This window comes from Mytilus californianus, unplaced genomic scaffold (assembly GCF_021869535.1).
Source record: "Mytilus californianus isolate M0D057914Y unplaced genomic scaffold, xbMytCali1.0.p SCAF_7, whole genome shotgun sequence".
Taxonomy (NCBI): Eukaryota; Metazoa; Mollusca; class Bivalvia; order Mytilida; family Mytilidae; genus Mytilus; species Mytilus californianus.
Genome location: NW_026262723.1, coordinates 83,338,658 through 83,351,438, shown reverse-complemented (window position 1 = coordinate 83,351,438; position 12,781 = coordinate 83,338,658). Strand labels below are relative to the sequence as shown.

Below are 12,781 nucleotides of genomic sequence, written 5' to 3'. Positions count from 1 at the left end.
ATATAGTTATCCTATTACTCATAATAAGAGAGAAATAACTTTTTTTTCAAGTAGTCACTGAATCATGAAAATGAGGTCAAGGACAATGGACATGTGACAGACGGAAACTTCATAACATAAGGCATATATATACAAAGTATGAAGCATCCAGGTCTTCCACCTTCTAAAATATAAAGCTTTTAAGAAGTTGGTTAACGCCGCCGCCGCCGGATCACTATCCCTATGTCGAGCTTTCTGCGACAAAAGTCGCAGGCTCGACAAAAAAAAAGAAAGTGACTATGTGTGTACAACAACATTCAAAGTATTTTGAACAACATATCAATTAAGTGTCTGCTTAGCGTATGTATATATCGCTTATACGGAGTATACGGTACAGCTCATAATAAAAATTCCAAATATCAATTCATTATTTAATACAGAAGTTGAGCCATATATGTAACGACATTTGTTGACAAACGGACGGACATGGGGATTGCAGCCATTTCTGACATTGATTTTGGATATGATTTGGAATAGGACATTAAAGCATGTAAATTCTTTCAAAATTATTTCATTTACAAAAACAGTACAGTTTAAGCTTGTTTACATTTATACATTCTGACTGGTTCCCGTATTTATTAATTCTGCTTATTTCTCCTGATACTTCCATACTGGAATCACTTGAATAATGAATAGTTGCTTCAAACTTAGCGTTTCCAGGTCTTGTTTCAACTACAAGTAGATACCTCGTGTCTTGTTCATTGTTATAAATATAACTTCTGATTGAAAAGCGTTCTTCCATTGATTTATCACGTTCGAAGTTAGATTTTACCTTAGATGCTTTTATGACATTGCCCAAAACTAAATTGACACATTTATCTGAATGTCTTTCCAACAATTTATTTATTTTTGTGACAAGAGCATAAGCCATTATCTGAACACGTTTGTTCTTTACATCTATGTCTTCGGATGCATAGCACGGACAATAATGTTCTGGGATATCGGCATCATAGCAGCTTCGTGTTTCAGGGATTGGTCGAAATAAAGATATTCCTCTGGCATGTTTATCAACAGGTTCGCTATGATCAAAATTGCTTTTCATAACATCCTTCAGTGTTTCGTGGACATCAAAAACTGTTGTCAGTCTTTCTGTATTTTTCAGCAAATTGTTGTGAATTTGAGGATATCGTTGTTTTATATGTTTCGGAACGTACACGGAAAATATTGGCATTAATCCTGTAACTCTCCCGATATTTGTATTTTGAATTTCACTGTATCTTGGACCGTGATCAGAAAAGAACACGAAAATTGCATTGTCTAGATTTCCAGTTTGGTGCATCCATTTCAAAAACTCTACGCTATCTTTATCTGCAAGCTGATAAAAGTTGATATAGTCATGACCAAGCTCAGTATTAAAAGACATACCAAATTTACGACGGTTTTTATAAGCTTCAATATATCTTTTATAATATTCAATCATAATTTTATGTTTAGGAGTATTTCCAATGCACAAATATGAAGAATCGCTGACCTTAATATTTTTATACTCCATAAAAAGCAATATTTTTCTTACATCTCGATTCTTTATAGGTTTTATTTTATCTGCTGCAACAAAAAACATATTAGTTAAATGATCCGTAGGTTGTCCATTAAAACCCTTAAAACATGATAACCGAGGATAGTCCTCATTGAACATCGTTACGTACCCATTTTGAGAGAAATTATTCCAAATAAATGGTACCTCCGCAAAGGTCTTTTTTACTTGTTCGTATCTACCACCGGTGAGAAGTGCACCCAAGTTGGGCCAAGTATTATCGCCTACTTTTGTATAGCCATTGAAAGTGTAAGACTCCAAAACGTCTTCCAAGTATTTCATAGTCAAAGGCATCGTTCTTTTCGCAATTAGACTGGAAAGGGCATCGAATCCGTAAAAATAAACACTCAAATTATTTTCCGATTCGTTTTCAAACTTTTTCTTGTTCGTGACACTTTTAAAATCGATACCATAGAGCAAACCATCGTAAACGTTCTTCCCGCGATTTGTACATACGGCATAAATAAAATCTCCTGGGATATATATGGGTTCCGTACATCGAATCCCACTTCCTAATGTTATATTATCGTCATCAATACGAATAACTGGTTGACAAGTGCAATTTAAAGACTGGTATCCGCTGGAAAGTTTTAATGATTGATTTACTCGAACTATACCATCGATTTCCATATACATTAGAGGTTCACTCGATTCGCACTGTACAGGTCTTACATCCCAGAAAAATTCAGATATCGATGAATCAAAATTATTAAATTTAGGAATAACACATGCACTTTTTGTATCCATATTCTTATAATAGTGAAATACAGGTTTATTAAATGCTATATTGAACCACAGTACCAGACAAAAACACATTATCCAAAACAAGACTCGTTGGTAACGACAATGGCCATATGAAAAATATCCACCAATATTTCGAATATTACGTAAAAACGACATTATCAGTACTACGTTGCTGCGACGTTCACCTGAAAATACATAAGTTCGAATTATTAAATAGCATTTTATAATGGACAGTTATTTATGATGTACACATAATTGTAGAACTAGGCATGCCTGAATTGACATAAATCGGACCAACCGGGCATGCACAATTCTGCAAGTTTTTTTCAGATAAAATGAAAAAAAAAATCTGCAAGTTTTATTCGTGCTGAACGCCATTATAAAAACTGACTTTAACAGCAATATATAGCACCAACTAGCATTTTTTTTATTTTATCATGAGACTTCAGCAAAATTGCGGCAAACCTCTTTCAAGAGAGTCTGTATGGGGTTGACAGAATAGAGGACAATGGCCAGCAAAATATACAGAATAAAGGGCAAAAAAAAAAAATACGAATAGAGATAAATATAGCTTGCTGTTCGGTGTGAGCCAAGGCTCCGTGTTGAAGATCGTACTTTGGCCTATAATGGTTTACTTTTATAAATTTTGACTTGTATGGAGAGTTGTCTCATTGGCACTCATACCACATCTTCTTATATCTATAAATAGGCAAAAAAATAAAGAAAAGAGAATAATGGGGTGCTAAAATGTAAAGAATGGAGAAAATTGGCCAAACCCTCTTTTAAGCATTATATTTAAAATAATCAGACTTTTTAACATTCAAATATCCACTTAATTTAACCTTTTGGATTTAGACCCAGTGAGTGAAACAATTTCAAAGTGGATTGACCATACTAATTCAGATTTGTTTTTTTTTCGTCTGGTTTTATGGTTCAGTTCATTTTCATGTATTTCCTCAATTGATAGTGGAGCACTAAACTAGGGTATCGTGTAATATGTAATACCTGAGTTACTTTTAACAGTAATCATATTTAAATTCCAACCTGCGCATTATGTTACAAAAGTTGTGGGGATGTCACACAAACAAAAAATGTGTATTTAGATATGCTAAACTTTACATTGCGAGAAATTCAATAAAACACACGTTGAGTTTATATGAGTGGATGGGTGGTATTAACGTATATACATGAATGTATACATCACAAGATTTAAACTTTATATATTAACTATCTTTAGAATGGTAGAATTAATCATTTAAATCCATTAGAGCTGCTTATGTTTGAAATTCCATGTATATTTTGCCCCTTTGTGCTGTACGTATGATCATATTTCCATCCTTTTAGTACGATGTTGGTACATCTAAAATAACATATTTCTAGCTGTGCTTTCTATATCTTTACACATTATTGTATGACAGTATGTCTTTGCTAGTACAGTCCATAATCAGCTTAAGGGGTTTGCCATAATTTATAATGTATTCATACATAGATGTGTCCACCTTATCTTTTATCTGTTTGATCTTGGTAAAGTTCCGCACAATATCCTGTATACATATTGCACACAACGGGTTTATTTTTGGGTCAAATTTGGCAAATAAATATGTTTGAGTAGATATTTTTGCCTTGATATTTCATGCACTGATTTTCACACTTTTCAAAATGTCATGCGGGCTTGATTTAGGGGAATGTCTGGTTTCTCTATATATCTAAACGATGTGTTTTCTATTTTTTCTTGGTGGCAATTATTTTTCAAGTACCGGTATTCATTAATCTTAGTTCCTAAATTTCATGTATATTTTGCCCTTTTGTGCTGTACTTATGATCATATTTCCATAATTTTAATACGCGGATGTTGGTACATCTTATAGAACATATTTCTAGTTGTGCTTTCTATACATTCACACATTTTGTATGGCAGCCATGTCTTTGCTAGTACAGTCCATAATAAGCTTATAATGAGTTTGCCATCATTTATAATGTTCTCATACATAGATTTGTCCAACTCATATTTTATCTGTTAGATCTTGGTAGAGTTCCGCACAATTTAGGATAAAATGTTTCAGATCTTCACGTCCCTGCATGTATACATATTGCGCACAATGGATGTATGTTTTCTCATTTTTTTCCTGGTGGCATTCGTTTTTCCAGTATTCATAAATCTTAATTCTATTGAATCTTTCCCATTCGATTTTCATAATTTGCTTTTCTACGTAGTATTCAGGTTGTAGTTGGAATGCCGAATTTCCCCACTCTATTGATAAAATCATTTCCTCAGCACATGTAGGTGCTGGGATTTGTATATCACCAATACTTGCAACAGGGGCGGGTCCAGGTAAGGGCGTAATGGGCGTACGCCCCCCCCCCCCTTTTTCAAAAAAAAAAAAAAAACAAAAACTATAGTTATCTGCTTATATTGTATTGAATATGGCAATTTATCATATTCATTAATTAAACACATACTCTGATTTCTTTCATACTGATTCCCCCATCCGATGGGTGACTTGGACACCTTTTTTAAACAACCAAAGCGGTAAGTAAATCTATACATGAAATGGTTGTTTTGTGTGACACTTACCCAATGGCCATTCTACATCTACCCGGGGGATACTCGCTATATATATATGATACCTGGTATGTTCCGACAAACGGGGTTGCATTTTCAGCTAAATTGTCTGAAATGGGGTTATGTTTTTTTCGCCTTGCATTGGAAGGGGTCAGATTTGACTATCTAGAACGGGGTATTATAAATACAATGTTACACTATTGTTTCAGATAAGGGTGAATGTTTGGTACCATTAAAACGTTTAAACCCGCTGCAACTGTTTGCACCTGTCCTAAGTCAGGAATCTGATGTTTAGTAGTTGTCGTTTGTTGATGTGGTTCATAAGTGTTTCTTATATAGATTAGACTGTTGGTTTTCCCGTTTGAATGGTTTAACACTAGTAACTTTTGGGGCCCTTTATAGCTTGCTGTTCAGTGTGAGCCAAGGCTCCGTGTTGAAGACCGTACTTTGACCTATAATGGTTAACTTTTATAAATTGTGACTTGGATGGAGAGTTGTCTCATTGGAACTCATACCACATCTTTTTATATCTACTAAATTGAAAACAACGTTCAAACCTATGATTGCGTTGGATAAAAACCGCAATTTTTATACGTGTGCATGCAAAACAAATTTCTTGGTAAAGGGGTCTAAATACAGCACAAACAACATTTTCCAAAAGACCAAAACAGTGAAAAGGTATATTTCAACAAAACGGGTATATATATATATATCAAAGGTCCAGAAAAAGCTATCGTTAAAGATTTATTTTCCATTTTTCATGCCCATTTCATATAACCTTTTAACTGAATTTATAACTTCTTCCAAAGATTTGATATCCACATGTTAATCAATACATAATTTGAATGATCAGAAGGCAGACTATTTTTACCAATTTGTCTATCATGGAGTCTGTTATAATACTTCATAATTTGATGCTAAATTGTTGAAATCCAGGAGCTTCTGACCTTCCCCATGGACCCTATACCAGGGCAACCGGAATTACGACTCCCGTTCATAAAATCCTGGCCTAGGACTATTGAAATGTAAAGTAACGCCCTATACCCTAAAATTTGGAATTTCTCGTTATTGGTCTACTGCTGTTAAGATCCATCCAATCATTTTAATATACCATAGACAATTAATGGAGAGAATATGGCATAAAAAATATCAAACCCTGACATTTTAACTATAAAATATACATGCTCCAAGTCAAAGAACCGTTATATTAGTGCATTTCACAATTATTTTATGTTTTTTTTTAGCCAAAAAAAGGTCCAAAATTTTTTTCGACAGATTGTATTCTACGCCCCCTCTTTCAAATATCCTGGAAACGCCCCTGTGCAAAAGGCCATTGTTTACATTACTATCCAGTATTACATTGTTACTGCATTTGTAAAGGGTAGTTGGTAATTTTGCGACTTCATGTATACCCTGCGTTACACGAACCTTTTCTGTATTTTGTTCTTCCTATTTTATATTATTGTTACTATTGGTATACCACGGCTAATAGATTTCTGATGAATGAAATATACGTCACTGGACGTTAAGAAAACCATCAAGGATATCCGCTTTATAGTCGACGATGATTGGTCATGATTTGTTTTATCGATCTTAAAGAATTTTCAGTATAAAAAATTTACGAAAATGAAAAAAATCCAGGTCCTTCAGAGAACATAAACCTGGAACGTTTTAAAACTTTTACCTTATGAAAGTTTCCATAGACAAGCACTTCAAACAAAACAAATTAAGGTGGGGTATTGGGTTTTTAAATTCATGTAAATGATGACCAGGACAAACGGCTGGTATTGTGTTCAAATTCAATGATAATTTTTCAGTAATATTGATTTCACACTGTGTTTGTTGTAGATACTTTACATGCCAAATACAACTAATGTGAGTACAAATGTAAATATTAGATTTTGACGTGTAATGAATGGGCTTTACAGTTTAAAACGCATCCAATGATCGTTAACGAATATGATTCATCACATGCAATTATTAATTTGAACACAAATGATGTGAATAGACAATTAATTAGTAATGCTTTATTTTGACGACCGAATGACAAAGGTACCTTGAAAGATTAGTGATAAATAGGATATGATTCTCCAGTGGCCAATCGTGACTGAATCAGAATATTTTCATTTAACTATTGCTTTTCGTGATCTTTGACTTGTGAAGTAGCCATAATTTAGTTAACCAGAAACAGCGCTATGTCAACTTTTCTAGAACTTAGGGAAAAGGTCTGAGTGGCCTTGCAATAGCCCGCTTGTCTCCGAGTCGCGAGTGAGGTATATCTGGGACTATTATACTAACAATATTATGTCCAAGGGTATATTGAATCCTATTCTTTATCACGTGTCTAATTTATACTAACACAACAATAACTATAAGAGAGCAATGTACTTACCTTGATCATCTATATATATATGCGAGAAAAATATATCTCATTTTATTTTTCAATAGTTGAATTGTCACCATTCCATATTTTCGCATAAATTCTTGTAACAGAAAAGAAAAAAACGCATTATATCAGGTCCACGTAAAGGTCACTAATTCATGTTCTAACATTACACATTTATCAAGTCAAGCGAATCGATATTTGAATACCCGAGATCTAAAAATTAAGGCAAACAATAAACACAATTGTATAATTAAACGGTTGACTTGCTCAAGACGACTTAAAGGTTTAAATTTCAGATAACTTGCATTTAAAACTAAATAAAACTGGTTGGCCTATATCTTTTTTAAAAAATGACTTCATTGTAAACCTACCCAGCTACGACGCAAACAAACATACACGTGGGATTTAATTGTGAATAGTGAGTTATTGATCACCCTTCCATGTGTGTACTTGTGTAATAGATTAAAGACGGATTAGTCGTATAATTATTTATAGGTTAGTCTATGGAAAGGTATATACTATGAAATTTAGAGCGAGGGGCTTGCCCCGAGCTCTTAATTTCATAGTATATACCTTTCCATAGACTATCCAATTTAGCACATATTTACAACTCGAGTAATCTTTTAATTGGTCTATTGATAGTTTATTTTGGCTGACTACTTGTATCACAGGTGTTTGTAAAACGGAGCTCATTAACGAGTTTTGTAAATCTACTCACTAGTATCATTGTAAAATATGTGATTTCAAAAGGCCCTTCACTCCAGAATGAAAAGATGGTAGCTGCTAGTGTAAGTATGTATACTGATATAAAGCGGTGTTTTACTATACATGTTCTTCTTACAAGGTAAGATGACAAAATAAATTGACCAAAAGCAGGCAATAATTAAATTGCAGTGGAAGCTTTACATGTTTTGAAAACATTTTTTAATTTCACAGTAAAACTAAAGCTATAATAAATTTGAAACATATAGATAGTTTGTCCCCAAACATATAGTCTAGCAGATAGGCATTAAAAAGCAACTACAAATAGATCAAAGATTATAGGTTTTGTGTTTTTTTTTTTTTTATTAGTTCAAAGTAAAAACTAAAAGATTTATCAGAATATGTTTATATATATAGCTTGCACATTATTTTCAGACATAATCACAGTTTTTCAATTCATGACATCGTCCTGAACATGCATGAAATATTTGCCACTGGACATTAAGCAACCAATAATCAATAAATCAATCAATTCATGACGAAATAGATCACTTTCCTTAAGAAAGTTTAAAAAATTATCACCAAGTTGCTTTAATTTTCCTTCACAAGGTTTCATAGTACACACTTTTCTGTGTACAAAGTAATTGCATGGATGATACATTATCATAATTTTAAGATATCATTGTACTCTAATCAAGGTATAAAGAACCATGTGTATTACCCTTTATTTAAATGATAGCATTTGCAATTGTCAAAACATTTTTTAGATCCAAAGATTTTAATAGCAGGATATTTAAAATCAATGTGAAAACTAATTACAAACTATTTAATTTAATTTGGAACACAGCATTTTATTTCAAAATAGCCAGTGGCAAATTTTGTTTTAAATATCTTGATTACGATACAATGAAATCTTACCCTTGTGGTCATTCATGCGTAGTTACTTAGTACACAGGAAAAGTATGTACTATGAAAATGAGAAGGCAAATATAAGCAATTTGATTGGACGAGAAGTTGTAAGTATGTGCTAAAATTAAGAAGAGATACATAATACATACTTTACGTATTTCCTTTTATTTTTCTAATTTAGACAATGATAATACCCTTTTACAAACTGAAATTCCGTTGAAATTAAACAAAAGAAATGGAAGGTAAAAATGGTCAAGCTGGGATATTAGAATTATTTACATCAATCCTTGATTACATCATTTATGACCTTTAAAAGTTTAAGGTTCAGGTGGACCCTTTGGCTAAAATGGCTGCGTTTTCACCTTAAAATATACTCTTGAGTACAGAGAAACCTGTGCATCTGGAAAAGTTTTAAGGCATAGCATGCCCTAGATTAATAAAATTCAAATGCATTGTATGTTTTAGAAAATTTAAAACTTAACTGGATTTTGCAGTGCACTTTTTTTTCGTCCCTGCAGAAGATGATAAAATTAACAAACAGTTGAGTTTCACTTGATATGGTCCACTCAGGTACACAGTTTAAATCACCATTTATTGTCAGGTATTTATTGTCCATCTATTGTCCATTTCAATCAATACAGTTCACTTCAATTATTTCCTATGGGGAAGTTCTCAAACCTCTTTCCCAACTTAGTTTATTTTGGCACCTTCTGGAGGAATGAAAAAAAGTGCACTGTCAAATCCTGTTAAGTTTTTAATTTTCTAAAACCTAAAATATATTTGAAATTTATTTATCTAGGGCATGCTATGCCTTAAAACTTTTCCAGATACACAGGTTTGTCTCGACTCAGAGTAAATTTTGAGGTGAAAATGCAGCCATTTTAGCCAAAGGGTCCATATGAACCTTAATGTAGGTGCATAATTTAGGACTTTCTGCATCTTATATACATGTTTATATTCAAGTTATAGTGTGGAGCTGGGACAAAAAGTCACAGGACATAAAGTCACAAATTTGATAGGAAAAAAAGTCACAAATAATTTGTTGACAATTATTTGAATATATAAGAGAAAGATCTTGAAATATTTTATTTTTATTACATATATTCATTTTTAAGTTTAGGAAATTGTTCATAAGCCTTGACAATGAAAACTTATTAAATCTTAATCATGCAAAGGATATATTTCTTGGCACAATGAAGCCATTTAAGTACCATGCCACTTTGACATTTTGTTTTCATAACAATTATTTGATCATTATTGATATGTATTGAATAAATTTTAATTACAAAGTTGCTTCAAATATAATAGTTCAAGAAAAAAAAACAAAATTTTTTTTTAAAATTAGGTTTTCTTGTTCAAAGAAAAATAATCTCAAAACTGAATTGTGACTTTTTGTTCTGTGACTTTTTGTCCGTGACTTTTTGTCCTGTGACTTTCTGTCCCACATTCGATATTTGTAAATTTTCAAAATAAAGAAAATGTTTCACATAAGTCGATTTATGTTAGGTGCAAATACTTTAGGATCGAAATATGTATACACATAAGTTCCACAGAAAGGTGAAAGATTGATATTTTTAAAGCATTTATTTGCATCTCTGCCCCCTCCCCCCATAACAGTATTTTGTGATAAAATCCAAAATATGGGCAAACATTTTATCGAAAAGAGAAAGTCGAATACACCTTTTTACGTTCTGACCGGCATGTTTGAGTTGACTAATGTTTTGTCCTGAAAACGTTGTATAAAGCAAAAAAATATTTCAGTCATCGTCTCGCTTCAGATTCCATTATCTTTTTTATATATTTTGGCTACATGTTGATATAATAAAAAGTTTTAAAATCCCAGTACCAAAAAAATTGAAATGTATGAATCAAGTGAACTACTTTACTAATGAGTCGTCTCATAACAACAGAGGTGTGTTTGAATAACCCCAAAAAACCCAACTTCATTGTAGGAATAGGAAAGACAAAAATAGAAACATGTATACAGATTTTTAATGGAGCAAAACTGTAACAATATGTTAATCACTGCAAAGTACATTTTTCCTTTTTAGCTCACCTGGCCCGAAGGGCTTTTCTCATCACTTGGCGTCCGTCGTCCGTTGTCCGTCGTCGTCGTCGGCGTCGTCGTCGGCGTCGTCGTCGTCGTCCGTCGTCGTTAGCTTTTTACAAAAATCTTCTCCTCTGAAACCACTGGGCCAAATTTAACCAAACTTGGCCACAATCATCATTAGGGTATATAGTTTAAAAAATGTGTCCGATGACCCTGCCAACCAACCAAGATGGCCGCCATGGCTAAAAATAGAACATAGGGGTAAAATGTAGATTTTGGCTTATATCTCTGAAACCAAAGCATTTAGAGTAAATCTGACATAGGGTGAAACTGATTATCAGGTCAAGATCTATCTGCCCTGAGATTTGATATCATCTTTTGTATTTATTCACACCTTTTTTTAGACATAGGGCCAGTTAGAGCTTGACAAATTGTATAGACACCAGGTTCCGTCCTGTCTGTTGTTCAGTGTTGAAGTCTGTATGTTGGCCTCTACATGTCTTTTGGTTATTTGTGTTGTTGGTTTGCTGTCTCATTGCAGTATACCCTACATCTCTTTTTGTTTGTACAGTAGTTCTAGAACGTTGAAGTCAGTGTGAAGAAAACTGTAGAATCAGTTGTTAAATATTACATTTTTTCAAAAGGTTGAAGAATTGATGAGTACAAAAAAAAACCACTTGTTTAATGCAACAAAACTTGTCACATGACTTGTCACATGACAAAAAGAAAATAGACTCATTTTGAAAAAAAATGTCATTTTATTGCTGACGATCAATATGAAAATACAAAATTAACTGTTTGACTTATGAAAATCAGGCATTTGAAATCTAGTTGCTTTTTAACAAATTTATCTGAAATAAAAGAAAGAGAGAACACTGTCCATACAATCATCTTGGCTATTGGAATAGTTTGTCATACCTAATAATTTCATCTTTTAATCTTAGTTTTGTAAGCATTATACAAGAGGCGCAAAGGAGTTCAAACACTTATTTGGCCTTAAATATGGGGCAATTTAATGGTAAACAGGGGCGTTTCCAGGATATTTGAAAGAGGGGGCGTAGAATACAATCTGTCGAAAAACATTTTGGACCTTTTTTTGGCTAAAAAAACATAAAATAATTGTGAAATGCACTAATATAACGGTTCTTTGACTTGGAGCATGTATATTTTATAGTTAAAATGTCAGGGTTTGATATTTTTTATGCCAAATTCTCTCCATTAATTGTCTATGGTATATTAAAATGATTGGATGGATCTTAACAGCAGTAGACCAATAACGAGAAATTCCAAATTTTAGGGTATAGGGCGTTACTTTACATTTCAATAGTCCTAGGCCAGGATTTTATGAACGGGAGTCGTAATTCCGGTTGCCCTGGTATAGGGTCCATGGGGAAGGTCAGAAGCTCCTGGATTTCAACAATTTAGCATCAAATTATGAAGTATTATAACAGACTCCATGATAGACAAATTGGTGAAAATAGTCTGCCTTCTGATCATTCAAATTATGTATTGATTAACATGTGGATATCAAATCTTTGGAAGAAGTTATAAATTCAGTTAAAAGGTTATATGAAATGGGCATGAAAAATGGAAAATAAATCTTTAACGATAGCTTTTTCTGAACCTTTGATATATATATATATACCCGTTTTGTTAAAATATACCTTTTCACTGTTTTGGTCTTTTGGAAAATGTTGTTTGTGCTGTATTTAGGGGACGACCATTTGATATTCTGGGGGGGGGGGGGGGGGGGGGGGGGCAGGAGGATTTTGAAAATAAATAACTCAGCCTTGATAATCACAAAAATAAATGGTTTGTTCTGTGGTAGTTTGAAAATAAATTACCTGACTTGCA

The 12,781-nt window shown here is 33.0% G+C and overlaps 1 protein-coding gene across 1 annotated transcript; it reads right to left on the bottom strand.

Annotated features, from left to right (window-relative positions):
- Nucleotides 1-534: 534 nt before the first annotated feature.
- LOC127709803 (uncharacterized) lies at nucleotides 535-7,577 on the bottom strand. Its single transcript, XM_052215442.1, has 2 exons — nucleotides 7,273-7,577; nucleotides 535-2,502 (listed from the first exon to the last, which is right to left on the bottom strand). Exon 2 carries the CDS (start codon nucleotides 2,471-2,473, stop codon nucleotides 551-553), a length of 1,923 nt encoding a protein of 640 aa, XP_052071402.1. The 5' UTR covers nucleotides 2,474-2,502; nucleotides 7,273-7,577; the 3' UTR covers nucleotides 535-550.
- Nucleotides 7,578-12,781: the final 5,204 nt, after the last annotated feature.

Coding starts and splice junctions, on each gene's coding strand:
- LOC127709803 (XM_052215442.1), bottom strand. CDS start 2,473: ATGTCGTTTTTACGTAATATTCGAAATATTGGTGGATATTTTTCATAT.